This window comes from Oryctolagus cuniculus, chromosome X (assembly GCF_051225735.1).
Source record: "Oryctolagus cuniculus isolate XC-2025 breed Fujian yellow rabbit chromosome X, ASM5122573v1, whole genome shotgun sequence".
NCBI classification, from domain to species: domain Eukaryota; kingdom Metazoa; phylum Chordata; class Mammalia; order Lagomorpha; family Leporidae; genus Oryctolagus; species Oryctolagus cuniculus.
In genome coordinates, this window is record NC_142888.1 from 87,011,568 (window position 1) to 87,030,984 (window position 19,417).

Here is a 19,417-nt window from a genome sequence, read left to right on the forward strand (position 1 = left end):
GACTGCCAGATCAACCTGTAGATTATTTGGGGGTCTTGTATGCTTTGATGTCCCATTTGGATGAATAAAATGGTCACCGAAGGAGAAACTCTCATTGGTAAACATTTTCTCAAAAGAATAAGAATCTAAGTCTTAAAATATTTTTGAGCCATAAACTGTTCAGACACTTTATATTTTTATCCTTCTACATATCTAAATTATCTACTGTAGTGCAAAAGTCTGAAACCCCAACTTTGGAATTGTTTCTATCTTCTGAATTCTAGAAGGTGGGGAAAGAATGAACCCCTTAATGGCTAATTTTAATAAGGGACAGGGTGGAGAGGTAATAGGAAGTAAAAGAACCACTAGAAGGCAGTGTTTACTGGTCAAGGGAGAGACTTTCAAAGCAGAGGCTGATCTGATAGAACCAAATATGGCCGAGATTTAGGAGAAAGATGGTGAAAACGAGTAGCAAGAAATTTTAAATTTAGTACAGTAAAGGAGAAGGAAAGACTGTATTCCAGTAATCAAACAGCAAAAAGAAAAGATTACATAGTACCTAGAACGAAAAAGCAGAGCCTTTTCTTCTTTTATTTTTAATATTACAAACAGTGATATATGAAAAGAGTTTATGGATAATGAACCTGAAAATGGTGGATGTGACAAGGTATGTGCCAGAGTGAATTTCAGAGGTAGTTAGAAAAATGAGTTTCACAATTCAAGTGGAGAGTTTAGAAAAGAAAAATTTCTTCCTTCAGGCCAGTGCTTTTCCAACTGTGGACTGCATAGACTCCTCCCTACATGAGACTCTTTTCTGGGAATTCATGTTAACAATACAGATTCCTTGTGCCTGCTACAGAATTATAAAATCTGAATTTCTTGGGATGGGTCCCAAGATCCCCCAGAGAATTCTTGATTCTTGGGCACTAACATGAAAACCACAGCCCTAGAAATTGGAAAAAATTATTGAGAAAATGGATTGAAGTACAATGTTGTGCTAAGGTGATCCTTTACATGGATATGGATATATCCATATCCAGTGGAGGATATGCTGTGTATTTCAATCCTTGTGGATTGGGAGGTAAAACTGCTTCCAAACAGGGGGCTAAGGTACTTGATCAAGTGGGAAGTTTCTTATGACCAAATGTGGAGAGCAGGCTCCATCTGGGTGGTGGAAGGCTAGGAGAGCTGGCTGTTATATTTAAATATAAACCTAATGTAACTCAAATATAGTTTCTGGATCATGTGCTATTTCAGATCACCTCTGCCACTACTGTCCTCATAGGCTGTCTAATCCTGACCCCAATATAGATTAGGACTACACATGGCAGTGTCAAATACCAAGGCCACAGCCCTTAGGAATGTCATTACCATACTGGGCACAGAGGCAAAGGGGACAATCATAGTGAAAGACATGCCAGATTCAGATATGAAGAAATAGTTTCCATCCCAAGGATTGAGTGACACAGACATACTAGGAAAAAATATAGATACATATGTGTGTGTGTACATATACATATATTCAATAGACATACTCAGAAAATATTTATGCATATACACAATGTATACATAACTATATATAAATATACATACATTTATTAATACTCATTTAGAAAATATACACTCCCAGGTGTTGCTAATGGGCAAATATATATATATAATATAATCATATATTGCAATTTTATTTATGAAGACATACGGCTTTGCAAAAGGATGGACAAACCACAAATCTCTGTGATTTCCCTTTGTTTTATTACTAGCACAAAATATTTATTCAACAAAAAATTGGGAAAAAATACAACAACCCATTAACAAACATAATGGAATTAACCTATTTTTTGCTGGTAGTAATCTTGGCTGTCTTTATTTTATCTCTAACTTAAGTGCATTATGCAGTTGTATAATTCTATAAATGTTAAAAATTTTAACTGTAAAAGTTATATAATTTTCTAATTATTTCTTCTTTCCTAACTCTCACTCCCACTGATTATTTTAGGCTTAAAAATAATATCTATTTAATAACAAAAATATCAAAAACTGTCTGCTCTTTCTTTTAAATTCCAATTTGCACAGCAAGCTTGTCCTCTCTCCAGGATTTTTGTCTTGTGGCCAGCTCTACAAAACACATGATGCATCCATCCTAAACTAGATTCATATTTAATTACTTTTCTATAGTCTGCAAACTTCTTTTTGTTCAATTTGAAACTCCAAAGTTTAATGCCTAACTGTTGCCAAATTGGTTTGCTTGGTGTTGACAGATACCAGTGTACTGACCTTCATGTAAGTCCTATGGAGGATAATTACTGCAAGGAATACCACCACATAAAAGTTTGCTTGCTTTATCACCTCTATTTGCATCAAAATACAAACTTGAGACAGTGGACTCAGATATCACTTCACCTCTCCATTTACTTTTACTTCTTTAAAGACTCAGACAATAAGTCAAATGTAAAGAAATCACCGGTCACTAAAATACATCTCAGAGACCAAAGCCACAATGACTTTCACACCTCTAAAAATTTGATGTAAAGGAAATCCTAAAGAATCCGCAGCTCTTCTGTCAGATCTCTTAGCATTTGGACACCTAGGTGTTCAGAGAGAGGAAAATTATGCAGTATTTGCTCAGATAGCGAACATCTCCACAATGAGGCAAAGTAGCTTCTGTGTAAAAACCTAGAAATTATTAGACGCTGAGAACTTGACAAGACTCTCATGAAATCTGTAAAACAGGGTCAGGCATCCTGATCTTCTGTGTTCTCCCTACATCTCTCACATTCCAAATCAGTATCACTTTTTTCTCCACCTTGACCCACCTTAAGAAAACCATTATTCCACTGAACCGCAATGTGAAGGCTGCAGCCTTTCCGTTGATCTCTTTGGCTCTCACCAAATTCTTATGCCCAGGGGCCATGACCAGGTCAGTTAGTCTGGGCCATTTCCCCCCACTTTTTGTGGCAATAAAAACTTTCCTTCTTTTTCTCCCTGGGTTTGGAATTCCCTGCCCTATCATTTCTATGAGGTCTTTTCCATTTCTCTCTTTAGTCATTTTTAGAAAGGAGTTTATTTCAGCTTGCCCATGTGTGGTTTCACATATCTACCCTAGTTTTTTCCTCTTCCCCCACCATACACAGAGAATGCTGGAAGAGGGTAACAGTTCATCCATTGATTTTACTCTTATATTTGGGAGCAAACCTAGTCTGAATATGAAAGTTCTGTTCAGAAAGGAAACCACCAATTGAGGCCTTGTATTCCAGAAATCTCATGTAGCCACACTGAAAGGAAAGAATTCTGGGTGCATACAGTCCGGAAAAGGAGTTTTTTTTAAATTTCTGTGACTCTATTTTCTAAAGTTGCATCAATAATGGCAATGCTAATATATGTGATGCAACCTGTTTGTATTGAAGTTTGTGCATGCACAAGTGTGTGTGTGTGTGTGTGTGTGTGTGTGTGTGTTAATGGTCAACAATTATCTGCTAAATGTTACCTATGTGGATCAGCAACTCCTCCCTACACACAATATTCTAGGGGAAATTATATAGGTGAAGTTTTAGGAATGCCCTGGTTTTGAGGGGGACAGGCCTGTGTCACCAGTAAGAACACAATGTTTAAATGCCATGTGTGTGTGTGTGTGTGTGTGTGTGTATGTATATACACATAAAGCTAAGGCAATGCGACTTTAAATAACCTCAAGGTTAATATTTAGCTTTTCCCAAAGTAAGGAGGCCACTGTCCTGAACTATAGTTGCCTGGAGATCATTCCAGCACAGTGCCTGCTTATTTCCCTTTCAGAGAGTCCAGGGGCCCTTTGCATTCAAGAGGGGGTGCGAATGAAATGCCAATCTAAAAAGGGAACTTGAGAAACGGATTTGGGTGGGATCCAGTATCAGCCAGAAACCAGATGCCAATGAAATAAACGGTGCTGCTAAAATAATACATCTACTAATAACGATGGCGATAATAGCTCACCAATCAATTACAATTCTGTAGGAAAGCTGGGCATTCGGGAAAAAGAGAACTCACAAATGAAAATCACAGGGAAAAGTTAATCTGGATAGCTGGGCAGCACATTGCCTTTTTTTTTTTTTTTAATTGGGGTGTGCAGAATTCACTTCTTTCCCAAGCAGACGTCGAGTTCCTATGCTCCCGCTCCCGCACTCTAAATCAGGAACACTGTTCTGGCGAGAATAAGAAGGTTTTTAGAAAGTGCTTTAGAAAGTGAGAGAAGTGACACTCCAACAAGTTAATTTTCTAGCCTGTCGTCACGTAAAAGTCACCCCGCGAGTAGACACCACCCTGGCAAAGGAAGCAAGCAGTGGGGCAGGGAATCCTGTTCTTGGGAGGCCAAGCGCCTTCGCGCTTTGGGGGCCTTTCCCGGAACCCCGCTGGGACAGGAACCCCGAGCGCCACTAGCCAAAGTGGACCACGTGTAGAAATCGTCCCGCAGCTGAGGAGCCGCAGCTGCCCACTGTCACCTCTTCTCTCCCGACACCACCCTGCGCCCTTGCTTTTCGGTGGAGTTTGGCCCAGCACCCATGGCCAGGGGGCGCCTTTCCAGCATGCCCTCAGCCTAGCTGCGCTCCCGCGCCCAGGGGCCCGTCGAAGTCCTGGTCTACCCTGGCTTGAGCGCGTTTGCTCCCTCCCCCGGGGCTCAGAACCTGCAGAAAAGAGAGCACTTACGGGGTCACGGGTGTTTTCTACTTACCGGCAAGTGGCCCAGATCCGTGACCTCCTTGTCCCTCCAGCCCCCAGGTCCCGCCATGACTTCGAGAGGAACGGGAGCGGGCGACTGAACTGGGCGCGCTCGGGGAGCCTGAGGTGGAGGTGGACGAGGAGTTGTGGAAGGGAAAGGGAAAGGGAGAGGGCGGGCAAAAGGAGTGGGGGAGAGGGGTTTGTGGAGCTGGATCGAGGAGGGGAAAGTGGAGGGAAAGGAGCGAGGGGTTCAGGGAAGCCTGAGTCTGAGAGGCGGGAAAGCAAGTTTGGCTAAGGCGAGAGGAGAGCAGGAGCGTCTGTCCCAGAGACGGAGAAGAAGCCCGAGGGGTGCTCGGCGGCGAGAGCGCAGCGTCTGCCCCGGCAGGGTGCGCCTCTTTCAGGGTGGGGAGGGGGGCGGTGCGAGGCGAGGGGCCGGCGGCCGCTGGAAGGGGATTGGTGCAGCGTCACGTCGCCAGGTGGGCAGCCGCACGCCGAGGACGCAGGCGAGGGGCCCGCGGGCCAAGGAGGTGCTGAAGGACTATAACGGTCTAGGAGCTGCCTCCTCGTGGCCTCCGCCCCCTCCTGGGTCCGCGGCTGCGCCCGCCGCCCCCGCCCCCGCCGGCCAGTGTTCCACAGGAAACTTTTTCCAGGCAGCTGCCAGCCCCGGAAAACCGGTCCCGCTCCGCGCCGCTCCCAGTCTGGGCCCCACAACTTTGCCACAGTCCAAACAGCCCGCTGCCTCGTCTTCCCGAGAAACACTTGAGACTTTTCTACTTGTCTGTTTTCTCTTTGTGCTACCCCTCCCCACACACACACACACACATCCCGATTTTCTTGTTGCATCGATTGTAAAGACGCATCATGTAAAGAGAAACCGAGCCATTTGCCGCCACTTTAGGGATCAGAGTTAGGCGAGTCTCTGTGTAAGGAAAGGAGGGCTCCCAGCGCGTCTCAGGGCCGCCACACAGCTCAGCCTTCGAAGCTACTAGTAGCTGAGGGTAGGGTATAGTGGACAGAGCCGCTGCGAAGTCCCTTCGAGGCGGGCCACATCTCTCTTGACTCAGGGCTAATTGATGCCAGACCCAGCCGCTAACTGGCAGCCGCACCTGTTCACAGGTGCTTAGCGCTGAAAGACACAGAATGTCTGCAGTTTCTGCTGCTCCATCCTAAGTTTACAGACGCCGCATTCGCAAAGCGCAAAGTTTCTTCGTCCGCCCCAGTCTGCAGCGTATCGACTGGCTTTCATTCATTCGCTCATTCAACCCCTCACCCAGAGCACAGGGGTTCCGACGTGCATTTCAAGTGAATCTGAGAAATGCTTAGCCTTGAAAATTAAGGCGCCCCTTGTAGCGTTTATGGGGAAAGAGAGTCGGTGCGTAAAACTTAACCGCACTCTAAGCTCTTGCATTGCAAACAGCACTTCAGAAAATGCCCCAAAGCGGTTCACTTTCCCTGGAGCTCAGCCTGCATTCTGCGCACCGGAACCCCAGGGGGGGGGTCCGAACTCAAAGTGGAAGGTTTGTTTCCTGTTCCTTTCTTTGTTAATTAAGACTTTTATACCTCATCTAGGATTTATCCGAATAATTCTTCCCACTGACCGTGAGCTCACCATTTCTGACCCGCTTTTGAAACTTTTGCAATTACTCTCTTTCGATAGATGGGTTTTGTTTATTTCGTGTCTGTTTCAACATTCGCGTTTGACCTCTTTACATTCCTTAACCTCTGAGGAGACTCCGTGAGCTCTGTAATGGCCACAGCCTGTCTGAGGAGCCGGGTCTCGCTAAACAGAATTCTCTGTTAACGGGTGCGAAGCAAACCAGCTACCATCTCCTCCACGACACAAACCTGGGTGTTCTGCATCGAATTCTCTTGTTGATTCAGATGTGATATACTCCATCACAGAAATTACATTTTCCAAGAATTCAAATCTTGATAATTCCACCACACATAATCTAACCTCTTGAGAAAGAACACAGTTTAAAAATTCCTAGATTATCAGTAAAATTCTTTTGGATCTTCCTAAATTCAGCCTGAAAAACGACATTTCATAACTAGAGAAGGACAGATGACTTAGTTAATTGAAAGTTACACTTTAATGTAGACATCTAGATTTCTGTTTTTAGAAATCAAGTCACAGAGTTAAGAAATAAAGCATATACAGGGGGCTCTGAAGAGAATCTTGACTAATGGGAGTAAGTGTTCATAAGGTAATACTGTTTTTTAATAATGCGGTTTGCAGAATGGAGGATGTGGGGAAGTGTCCCATGGCCCCCTATGGCAGACTGTTTTAGCCTGTCTAAGGGGGCAAGTCCAGACTGGGCAAAAGAATCCAGGCTAGATCATTGGACTCTCTAGTTGCAAGGCTCTGTGGGAGGCTAGCGGCTTCATGACTCCATAGGGATTAGTCACATGCTGGGTGGGAGCCCCTGAAGTGGGGGGAGGGCAAACTAGGTGTTTGACCAGAACTTGACAGAAATTCTATATATTTTTTACAGCTATTATTATTTTCAAGCAAAAAGGAGGCATGGAAGAGCATGGAAACTTTGCCTTGTAAGCTGGCATTATGGGGATTTTTGTGGCTGGCTTGGGGAAGTTCAGGCCGGCTAATCGACCAAAAGGCAAATAGGTGGCCCCCAAGTAGGAGGATCAGCCCCCAGCACAACCTTGAAATAGCGCACATTTTTCCAACTTCAGAACATCTTCTCCTCTTACCCCTCTCTCCATATCAATGAGGTGGGTTTTTTTCCCCCTTCTCTCTTTGTTTCGGGGCCTCAAATTCTGTAAAAATAACCATAGCCCTTGCAGGATCTGGGAACTTGTTAAGCTGTGTTTTACCCAGAAATGGTCTCTCTGCCAACATAACAGGTCCCATATTTATTCCATCACCTTCTCCTTCAATAAACTCTGTTACCTTAAGCCCTTTGTAATTTTTTTTGGCATTTCTTAATAGGTAAATGTTATTGAGTGCTTAGTGTATGTATCTTCTGGACTAAGGGCTTTTCATATATTATCTCATTTAATTTTGTCAAATCGCTTTCCAGGTTTTTAATTATTATCCCCATTGCATTGATAAGGAAGTTGAGGCACAGAGAGATAAAGAAACTTGTCTAAAGCCTCACAGCCAGTAATTGGAGGAGCCTGGCTTCCAACTCAGGCAGTCTGACTCCAGAGCCCACCCGTCAATGACCATTGAAGGGCCGATGAGTATTTTGAGACTGTGTGAAGAGGAGCCAAATTCAAAAAAGCCTCAGGGTAAGAGAGATCAGATGACATTAGCTAGGCCCCAGAGCTATCCAGTTCCCCATTCCCCCTTTCAGCCCTCAAGCCCTCCTAACAGAAATAACGTGGGCTTTATAAAAAGAAGTAGAACCCAGTCATAGCCTTAAAAGTAGCCACTGATCACCAACTGGCTCACCTGATAAGGAAAAATTATGGATGTCAAGCTTAAGAAACTGCCAGAAAAAGAAAAAAAAAATAACCGTATTCAATGCTTTAGAAGCTAAAATGCACTTTCACTCCTTCCAGAGATTTTTTTTTGGGGGGGGGAGGAGGGATCTGGGAACAAACCTTATTCATTGAGGACCTGAAGGAGACTGTTTTTTGTGAGCAATCTTGCTTAACAGACCTGAGCTGCTAAATGGCAAGGTTACAGCAACTTAGCTCAGTCTGTAGCAGTACTGAAGACGTGGTGCCAAGGGCATGGGTTTGATTCCCCAGACAGTCAGTGTGTATCTCTCTACTCTGTGGCTCTTTATAGATCCTCCACTATTGCCTGCGCGTGTTAACTGGAAAAACAATTTCAAAGTAAGTACTTCCATCTTTGTATACAAAGAACTACAGATTCATTTTTATGCAAATTACTAATCACCATAACCTGTAGAAATTACACAGCAAGAGTATGTGCGTGTGTGTATTAAAAATATAGATTCAAAGGATTCTTGACTTTTTTTCTTTTTATTCTTCACACATTTAATATTGGCAATATATGACTTAACAGATATTGCTTTAAAAAACTGAACCTCATAAAATGCATTATTAAAATTTTCAAGTGGGGCCAGTGCTGTGGTGTAGCAGGTTAACACCCTGGCTTGCAGTGCTGGCATCCCATATGGGCGCCAGTTCAAGTTCTGGCTGCTCCACTTCCGATCCAGCTCTCTGCTATGGCCTGGGAAAGCAGTAGAAGATGGCCCAAGTCCTTGCGCCCCTGCACCTGCGTGGGAGACCCAGAAGAAGCTCCTGGCTCCTGGCTTTGGATTGGTGTAGCTCCGGCTGTTGTGGCCATTTGGGGAGTGAACCAGCAATAGAAGACCTCTCTCTCTCTGCCTCTCCTTCTCTCTCTGTGTAACTCTGACTTTCAAATAAATAAATAAACCTTTAAAAAAAGAACAAAAAAAATTTCAAGTAAAATAATACCTTCTTATCTGTGGGGGATACATTCCAAGATCCCTACTGGAAGTGGATACCTGATATGTAGTCCTAAACTCTACATATACTCTGCTTTTTCCTATATATACACAACATGATTAAGTTAAACTTACAAATTAGACATAGTAAGAGACTAACAACATAACTAATGAAAATAAACAATTATAATAATATACTACAATGAAAGTTATTTAAAACTTATGAATTGTTTCTGGAATTTTCCATTTAATATTTTCAGACCATAGTTGATCTTGGTAAAGGAAACTACAAAAAGCAGAACAGATAAGGCAGATGGAGCACTATGGTACACCAAAAATGTCCATCACTTTTTCCTCTACTTTGATGCTTCATGTATGAAAATGAGTCAATTTCTTGCAAATTTCTGTTCACACAAGTTTGCTATCTCCACTACTGGGTTCTAGGTAATATTATATAGCAATCTTTTTCAAAGACTCCCATCTCTGTGATTCCAAACACTTCATGTCCAATATCTTCTAATATGCTTGTGAGTGGATGAGGCACCTGTCTGAAAAAAATCTATTTTTTTAAATTTTATTTATTTATTTAAGTGGAGAGTCACAGACAGAGGGAGAGACAGAGAAAAAGGTCCCGCATCTGCTGGTCTACTCCCCAATTGACCACAACGGCCGGAGCTGTGCCGATCTAAGGCCAGGAGCCAGGAGCTTCCTCCAGGTCTCCCACAGCAGTGCAGGAGCCCAAGCACGTGGGCCATCCTCCACTGTCCTTCCAGGGTACCAGCACAGAGCTGGACTGGAAGAGGAGCAGACAGGATGTGAACCAGCAGCCACACAGGATGTAGGCACCGCAGGCAGAGGCTCAGCCCACTACACCACAGTGCCAGCCCCCTGAAAAAACCTTAACACGTCCTATTAGAGGAAAGAATATTCTTTGGGCTAAAGGACCTTCTGGAGTTTTTCTTTCTTGCAACAGTAGTATGGACATGTAGCAAAATTCCCAACACTCTTGCCACCACTCCTTTTGATTTTCCCTATATGCCACTCCTGTGGGGACAAAGCAACAAGCCACTTAATATTTCTCAGGCTAAAGGTCATGAAATGTGCCTTCTAACCATAGTTTGCAAAGCTTCTGTTGCTTGTCATGGAATGCTCTTAAGCTAGGCATGATTTGAGCTATGCTTGTTTCTAAAATGAGGCCCTGGAAACCTGATCCTAGCTGAAGACGGGTCTCATTGCTATTGAAAACTGGAATGCTACTCTGAAAGATAAAGACAATTGTTTTATAAAGAGAAATAAACAAAGAAGTTAAAACTCAAAAGTCAGATACATTTCTGAAGTTGATCATGAAGTCACCTTCTTCCCTCAACTTTTCCCTTTGGTGGCCATACCATCCTTATTCTCAAGTCCCAGGCTAGCGACTTCAGGCTATCTGTCCTCCTTCACCCAGCATAAATGCGCACAGAAACACATTAAATTGTGACAAGGAAGCCTGAGCTCAGAGTCCTCTCACAATTCTAAGGCCCTTGGAGTGGTCCAAATAATTCTGTTGATCATTTAATATTACTTTTTTTTACATGGACACATTAAATTATAAAAGCTTCAGATGCAACGAAACTTAGAGTTTAGTCTCAAACGCACAACACTGAGAGAACACAGTGAACTTGAAATATGAGTGTCTTTGTGTGTGTATAATCTCCAGAATATCACTAAAGCTTGACAAAATAAGAGTTGCAATGAGAAAATCACAACTAGAAGTATGTGTTTTTAAAAAAGAAAAAGACTAGAAAAGGAAAAGGGGAAGAGCACTGAATTTTAAACAATTATCCATCTATAAAGAAAGGACTACATCATATGAACAGGACTGAGGATAAAACAGAGAAGAAACAGGAAGAACATTGTCATGGGTATATGCTACAGAGTGATGACAGGAACTAAGTGGGCAATATTTTGCTAAACCCAGATCATAACACAGTGTGGTAGAAAGTAATAATGATAACATATTTTAATGTTTTATATTATTAGATTAGAAAAATTTATAAAATTAATATGTGACTGGAGTCAGCATTGTGGCTCAACAGGTGAAGTTGTTGCTTGCTATGCTGGTATTCCACATCAGAGTGCCAGTTGCAGTCCCAGCTACTCTCCTTCCAATCCAGCTCCCAGCTAATGCACCTGGGAAGGCAGCAGAAGATGGCCAGGGTGCTTGGGCCCCTCTAACCCACGTGGGAGACCAGGATGTTTTTCGTGGCTCCTGATTTTGGCCTGGCTGAAACTGGACTGTTGTGGCCATTTGAAGAATGAACCAGCAGATGGAGGCTCTCTGTCACTCTACCTTTCAAATAAATTAATAAATAATCTTTTAAAAAATTAATGTATGTCTATTTTAACAAGTCAAAAAAGTCAAAAGTGAATGCAGAAAAAGATAGTAGTTCCTACTGTCTCCATCCAATCATACATAATCAGCACCATTCCCTCCATGTCATGATAATTGGTACTAATAATTTGGTATATACGCTTCTATACCATTCTCCACACTTGCAAGCTTTCTGTAAAAACATGCACTCAGAATTCTTTCTCCTTATTCTTTTGTTCTCTCTACCATACTTACTACCTTGGAACGTAATATGTATCAGTGTTATCTTTCCAGGTGATATATATAGATATAACTCATCCTAACATTATTCGCTTAGATTTTTCTAAAAAAAAATAGAATCTGATAAGTTCTTAAATTTCCATGTTGACAAGTTCATTTATTACAATATAAAGGAAATAGTGATAAAAGCTGCCATTCTGGATTTAATTCTGAGCTAAAAAGGAAAAGTTGGTGATTTGGAATGCACAGGATATGAGTAATAATATTTTAATAAAGAAATAAGTGAATGTTGAGTTTAGTAAATCATACACAATAAACTTCAAGAAATAAGGTGATTTTTTTCAAAAAATTCGGAATATATTTATATATATGCATGTGGCAGTATTCTATCCATCCCATCTTCAATGGCTACCCTTTAAAGATTATGGCCAAGTGGAATGGAAATGCCAATCAATGAAAATCTGAATCTACAATATGTGTGTAGAAATAAACACACATACACATATTTAATGTATAGAAATAGTATTCCGCCGGCGCCGCGGCTCACTAGGCTAATCCTCCGCCTAGCGGCGCCGGCACCCCGGGGTTCTAGTCCCGGTAGGGGCTCCGGATTCTGTCCCGGTTGCCCCTCTTCCAGGCCAGCCCTCTGCTGTGGCCAGGGAGTGCAGTGGAGGATGGCCCAGGTGCTTGGGCCCTGCACCCCATGGGAGACCAGGAAAAGCACCTGGCTCCTGGCTCCTGCCATCGGATCAGCGCGGTGCGCCGGCCGCAGCGCGCCGGCCGCGGCAGCCATTGGAGGGTGAACCAACGGCAAAGGAAGACCTTTCTCTCTGTCTCTCTCTCTCTCACTGTCCACTCTGCCTGTCAAAAAAAAAAAAAAAAAAAAAAAAAAAAAAAAAAAGAAATAGTATTCCTTTGGCTAGTGACACAAAAAATATCAACTTCCCTAAAAATACTAAAATGCTCAAAATTTAACCTGAATTTTTTGATTCTGTGTGTGTGCAATAGTAGCTCTGTACAAAATAGAATTATGAACAAGAGTCACAACTCCTTGAGGTAGACAGTCACACTCCTTGAGGTACATATGGTATAGTGATAATTGATCTCATAAATTAGACAAAGTACCTTTAATCCCTATATAATTTACATCTTGAGAATAATAATCTGAAAGTGTTAATCAAGCATCATGATGAGGACATGAGGCTCAAGATCTGAAAGAATATTCATTCAACAAAAAGTCGTCCTGACACAGTTTATAAAGGAGAAAAAAGTGATATAAAATACCAAGCTGTATTTTTTTTTTTTTGGACAGGCAGAGTAGACAGTGAGAGAAAGAGACAGAGAGAAAGGTCTTCCTTTGCCATTGGTTCACCCTCCAATGGCCGCCGTGGCCGGCGCACTGCGGCCGGCGCACCACGCTGATCTGAAGCCAGGAGCCAGGTGCTTCTCCTGGTCTCCCATGGGGTGCAGGACCCAAGCACTTGGGCCATCCTCCACTGCACTCCCTGGCCACAGCAGAGAGCTGGCCTGGAAGAGGGGCAACTGGGACAGAATCCGGCGCCCCGACCGGGACTAGAACCTGGTGTGCCGGCGCCGCAAGGTGGAGAATTAGCCTAGTGAGCCGCGGCGCCGGTCCAAGCTGTATGTTTAGGGACAAATCTCTGGACTCATAAAAATGACATTTAAAATTAAAACAACAATAATAAATAAAAACCAAAATATTTGCAGATGTGATTGTGGTGACCTGTGCAACAAAGTGTAAGGGACACACATTCAAATAAAAAGAAAAATTCTGAATTTTCAAACAAACAAAAACATAGATTCCAGAAAGTATAGGATAATAAATTTCATGTTTATTCTATGAGAAATTGTCACAGAATATTATACAGATGGCTCTTAGGAGATACTTTACAAGAGCAAGCACAGGTTCATTAACAATGAGCCATGAAAAATAGCTCGTTTCCTATTTTGAATGAGGTGAAAGCAAACCTTCAGTGAAACCGCCAATGAACCAAGAATCCTGGTATTAACACTGTGTGGTCTTCTCCAACACTGAATCAGTATTCGTCTGGTGTGGCCAGTAGAACATGGCAGAATTGATCATGCTTGATTTATAAAGCTAGGTCATAAAAGGCACTGAAGCTTTCAGCTAGGTCTCTCAGATGGTTGGTGTAGGAGAAGCCATTTTTTCAAGCTTTCAGGACGCTGAAGTAGCCCTATGATCAGGCCTGTATGAAGAAGAAATGTAGCCGATATCCAAGAGTAAGCAATTTGCCAGATACATGAGTGAGCCACTTGGGATGCAGATTTCCCACTTCCAATGAAGCCTTAAGACGATAGTAGTCCCAGCCAACATCTGATTGTGATTTGACAGATCTTAAGTCAAGCCATCCCAAACTTCTGCCTAACAGAAAACATGAGAGATGAAAAAAAATATTATTATTATTTTTTTCCAGTTTTTTTGCCATCTTTTTTTTTATTTAATGAATATAAATTTCCAAAGTACAGCTTATGGATTACAATGGCTTCCCCCCCATAACGTCCCTCCCACCCGCAACCCTCCCCTCTCCCACTCCTTCTCCCCTTCCATGCACATCAAGATTCATTTTCGATTCTCTTTATCTACAGAAGATCAGTTTAGCATACATTAAGTAAAGATTTCAATAGTTTGCTCCCACACAGAAACATAAAGTGAAAAATAATAGATGATTTTTTAAATGATGATGAAATCAGATCAGACCTATTGTCAATATACATGCCATCTTGATACCAATTCTATCTGTTCTTGTCAATGCTGTTCTTTATTCTATATAATTTATACTTTAGAATATGCAGATATTTCATTAGTTTTTCTTCATTATATTTTTTTAACTTTTATTTATGAATATAAATTTCCAAAGTATGGCTTATGGACTACAATGGCTTCCCCCCCATAACGTCCCTCCCACCCGCAACCCTCCCCTTTCCTACTCCCTCTCCCCTTCCATTCACATGAGGATTCATTTTCGATTCTCTTTATATACAGAAGATCAGTTTAGCATACATTAAGTAAAGATTTCAACAGTTTGCTCCCACACAAACATAAAGTGAAAAATAATAGATGATTTTTAAATGATGATGAAATCAGATCAGACCTATTGTCATGTTTAATCCCAGTGAGAGTCAAGTTGGGAATTGATAATTTCTTCTTTTTTTTTTTTACAGAAGATCAGTTTAGTATACATTAAGTAAAGATTTCAACAGTTTGCACCCCCATAGAAACACAAAGTGAAATATACTGTTTGAGTACTCGTTATAGCATTAAGTCTCAATGTACAGCACATTAAGGACAGAGATCCTACATGAGGAGCGAGTGCACAGTGACTCCTGTTGTTGACTTCACAAATTGACTTGCCCCAAATGGTAGAGTTAGAAACATACCAGGGGACACCAATTTAATCCCATCAAGGTGGCATGTACCAATGCCATCTCACTAGTCCAAGTGATCAATTTCAGTTCACAATTGATCATAATGAAAGGACTAAGAGTCAAAGGAAGCACATAAACAAGTCTAGTACCTGCTAATACTAACCGATAGAATAAATGAAGGGGAGAGTGATCCAACATGGGAAGCGAGATACTCAGCAGACTCATAGAATGGCGGATGCCCTAAACAGCACTCTGGCCTCAGAATCAGCCCTAAAGGCATTCCGATCTGGCTGAAAAGCCCATGAGAGTATTTCAGGCATGGAAAGCCAAGACACTCTGCCAAAAAAGAAAAAAAACCCTAAATGAAAGATCTCTGTGAGTGAGATCCCAGTGGAAAGAACAGGTCTTCAAAGAAGGAGGTACCTTTCTCTGAAGGGAGGAGAGAACCTCCACTTTGACTATGACCTTGTCTAAACAAGATAAGAGTCGGTGAACTCAAAAGGCTTCCATAGCCTTGGAAACTCATGACTGGTGCATAGGGAGATTATTGATGCCATAAACAGGAGTGTCAATTTGTGAAGTCAAAATATTATTATTTTAAACTGCTAAATTTTAAGATGATAGGTTACAAGGCAAAATAAATAGCTAATCAAACCAGTTGCTCTCCATGTAGACCAAGGTACTATTGTAGTCAATGTATTTTTATTTCAGCAAAAGATTGTATGATATCCTTTTAGAAAAGATAGAAAAAATATTGGCTGAATATAACAAAAATAGGCATATTCATGCATGACTTAGTTGAACAAAACAATTGACTAATGAATTGATGGCAAATAAAGAGAACTTGCAATATTGATATAAGAGTATGTGGTGCATAATCGAATGCTCACTGTAGAGTAGTTCTTTCCAAAAGAACTTTCTGTAGTGGTGATAATATCCCATATCTCTATTGTATATCCATGACAGCCCCTACAAAGGTGTGGCTGAGTACTTGAAATGAGACAACTTAGGAGCTGAATTCTTAATTTAAATAAAGGTAAATTTAAATTTATGTCAACACAAATGACTAAAGGCTATTGTATTGGCCAGTGCAGCTGTCTAAAATTTTAAAAATCAAATCTGTTAAATTTTAGAAAAAAAAAATAGAATCTTGGGAACAGACACTCCTAATGGAATATGGTACATATTTTCTGTCCTTGGTCCAGTGTCCAACTTATTTTTTAATGTTTTAGATGAAAACATGAAAGGCATGAATATAATTTTTGTTGATGAACCCAAACTGGGAATAATTATTAATTTATAGGTTGACAGTGTTTTTCCTGGGTTTGATACTCTAAGGTCAGAGCAAGAAGGGAGTAGAGCTAGGGAAGTAATTGGGCTGAGACACAAGGTAATCTTTAGGGTTAGTTCAAAGGAAAGGGTCCCAAGGCCAGAACAGGGTGGAGGAGACAAGCAATAAATTGGGCATAGGTTTGGGAGGCAGTGAAGCAGACAAGCTGAGAAGATAAAACTAGAGATGAGTCTGGAGCTGACAGGAAGCTAGAATGATGAATGAGCAGGGGGTTAGGAAAGGGAGGCAGGGGCAAACTGAAATGGAGCAAGGAATAAGCACAGATGAAGGCCAGTTCATGTTGGCTTTTTGGCTGCCTTGTTCCTCCTCTGGTTTTTGCTTTTTTTTTTTTTTTTCATTCCCTCTGGGCATGGGCTGGAGCATTAAAGCAGCAGGTCCATTCTGGTGAGAATCAGACTGTGCAAGATCCTAGAATTATTGACCTAAACCAACCAGAAAGTATTGCACAGAGTTAAATGTGAAACTTGGTAGCTAAGCCTAAAAGCAATCAAATCACCAATTCCTTAAGTATAGGATGTGAGGAACCTAACTTAGAGATAATGTTAATACTCTTGTGCAGTGATAATGGAACAATAAAACAGACCGATCAAGGGCAATTGTCTTAATTGCGCCCTATACAAGGCAAAGATAACTGAGGAGGTGTAACTATTTCAGAGTATTATATTTCAAGCAAATTATTATGCAAACTAGGGAAAGTAGGATGGAGAATACTATAGAAATTCATGACATATTTAGGAAGGTTAAGGGATTGGTGGCATATAGGATTTTGAAGAGAAGGCTTAGGGAGGCTGAGCAGTTGCAGTCAGATATTTTCCATGGGAAGTCATATGGAAGAATGATCAATGGATAGAGGTTACAAAAAGGTGAAATTCAGAGCAATTAAAGGAAGAACATTCTAACAATTGTCACTGTAAAGAATTAGCTGCTTTCTGAAAAAGAGAGTTCTCTCTTACTGGAAATACTGCAAGCAGATGATCATCTGCCCCAGATTTGTATTTTAAAACTCGTGGATTAGAAAATAGACTGAACTAAAACAACTCTAAGTCTTTTCCAATTCTGAGAAACTGTGCATCTACTATTATTTTCCTCTGTGTATTTTGGTCTCTGGCTATTTAACCAAAGACATTGTTATTCTGTTTCTAACATAGGGGCATGTACACTGACCTCAAGTCACACCCATAAAACTACATTTTATATAAGGTCACAGAACAAATGCTACACTTGGTTAGAATGCAAAGGCATAACTAGCTATTTTTATATGTGGAGCCAGTGCCAAGCAATGCAAACATTGCCACCACTCCTTTCCTCACCCCTTAACTCCATCCCACCCTTAGGCATTACCGTGAAAAGTGCACTCTCATCACAGTCTGCAAATAACAACTTCTATCTCCTCTGGTTTTCTTTTTGTAGTGTTGAAACATTAAGGAGGCTCTTCAAGGTCAGATAGTATGTGTGAGGGGAATGTGCCTGAGTAATTGTGCTACTTACTCAACCATAAGTTTTGGGACATACCGAATCAATTATTTCTCTATAGTATTTCCTAAGGAAATCTGTGAGAGAGTGTGGTATTTATACTACATGATGTAATTCTCCTCCAAGAAGGATGCTGAAAGTAGAATGATGTTTTCTTAAGATAGTTTCCCTTACTGGATTTTTAAATTTAAAAAAAAATCACAGTATTTATATGTACACATTTTACTAAGTCAAATAATATAAGGATATATAGAGAAAAAAATTAATCATTTGCCTCTGCCCAATCCAACTTCACTGAGAAAAGCGATGTTAATAATTTGGGTTTTGATCTTCCCATATCTTTATCTTTGTTCATATAAATACATGCAACTATACACAAAAATAATGTATTTTCCTCTTTTTTTAGATTTTATTTTATTTTATTTGAAAGACAGAGTTACACAGAGAGGTAGAGACAGAGAGAGGTCTTCCATCTGCTGGTCCACTCCCCAGATGGCCACAATGGCCAGAGCTGCGCTGATCCAAAGCCAGGAGCCAGGAGCCTCCTCTGGGTCTCCCACACGGGCGCAGGGGCCCGAGGACCAGGGCCATCCTCAACTGCTATCCCAGGCCACAGCAGAGAGCTGGATAGGAAGAGGAGCAGCTGGGACTAGAACTGGCGCCCATATGGGATGCAGGCGCTACAGGCCCCGGGCGTTAACCCGCTGTGCCACAGCGCCAGCCCCCTCTATTTTTCAATATAAGAAGATAGAATCACACTAAACATATTACTCAGGAACTTGCCTTAATTTGCTTAATATGTGATAGACACCAAAGCATATAGATCTACCATATTGTCTATTTTTAAAGATTTTTATTTATTTATTTGAAAGTCAGAGTTACACAGAGAGATGAGAGGCAGAGAGAGAGAGAGAGAGAGAGAGAGAGACAGAGAGAGCTTCCATCTGATGATTCACTCCCCAATTGGCCAGAATTGCTGGAGCGGTGCCAATCCGAAGCCAAGAGCCAGAGCCAGAGAGAGAGAGAGAGAGAGAGAGAGAGAGAGAGCTTTCATCCGATGATTCACTCCCCAATTGGCCAGAAGGCCGGAGCGGCACCGATCCGAAGCCAGGAGCCAGGAGCCAGGAGCTTCTTCCAGGTCTTCCACACGCGTGCAGGGGCCCAAGGACTTGGGCCATCTTCTATTGCTCTCCCAGGCCATAGCAGAAAGCTGGAACGGAAGTGGAGCAGCCGGGTCTCGAACCGGTCCCCATATGGGATGCTGGTTCTTCAAGCCAGGGCGTTAACCCGCTGCACCACAGCGCCGCCCCCCACAATATTGTCTTAAGAGGTGTAATTAAAGGTCAGCAGAACTGATTGCATTAAAAAATCCAATTAACATGAAAAGATTTTTTTGCCACATTTATAAGCAACAGATGGTTAACATCTCTGACAATGGTACCTACAAATTGATAAGAAAAAATAAACTAATAAAAAATGGACAAAAGTTACAAGGGTATTTTGTAAAGTTTGTAGGAATAC

The 19,417-nt window shown here is 41.6% G+C and overlaps 1 protein-coding gene across 5 annotated transcripts in view; it reads right to left on the bottom strand.

Moving 5' to 3' along the window:
* The window catches only part of NRK (Nik related kinase), a 142,410-nt gene extending 136,985 nt beyond the window's left edge, over window positions 1-5,425 (bottom strand). For all 5 annotated transcript variants that reach the window (XM_089324192.1, XM_070066759.2, XM_008272834.5 and 2 more), the window contains exon 1: window positions 4,682-5,425. In XM_089324192.1, the coding sequence (XP_089180318.1) occupies window positions 4,682-4,738 (57 nt within the window). In that variant the 5' untranslated portion in view covers window positions 4,739-5,425. The remainder of the gene's footprint in view (window positions 1-4,681) is intronic.
* Between the last annotated feature and the right edge of the window lie 13,992 nt (window positions 5,426-19,417).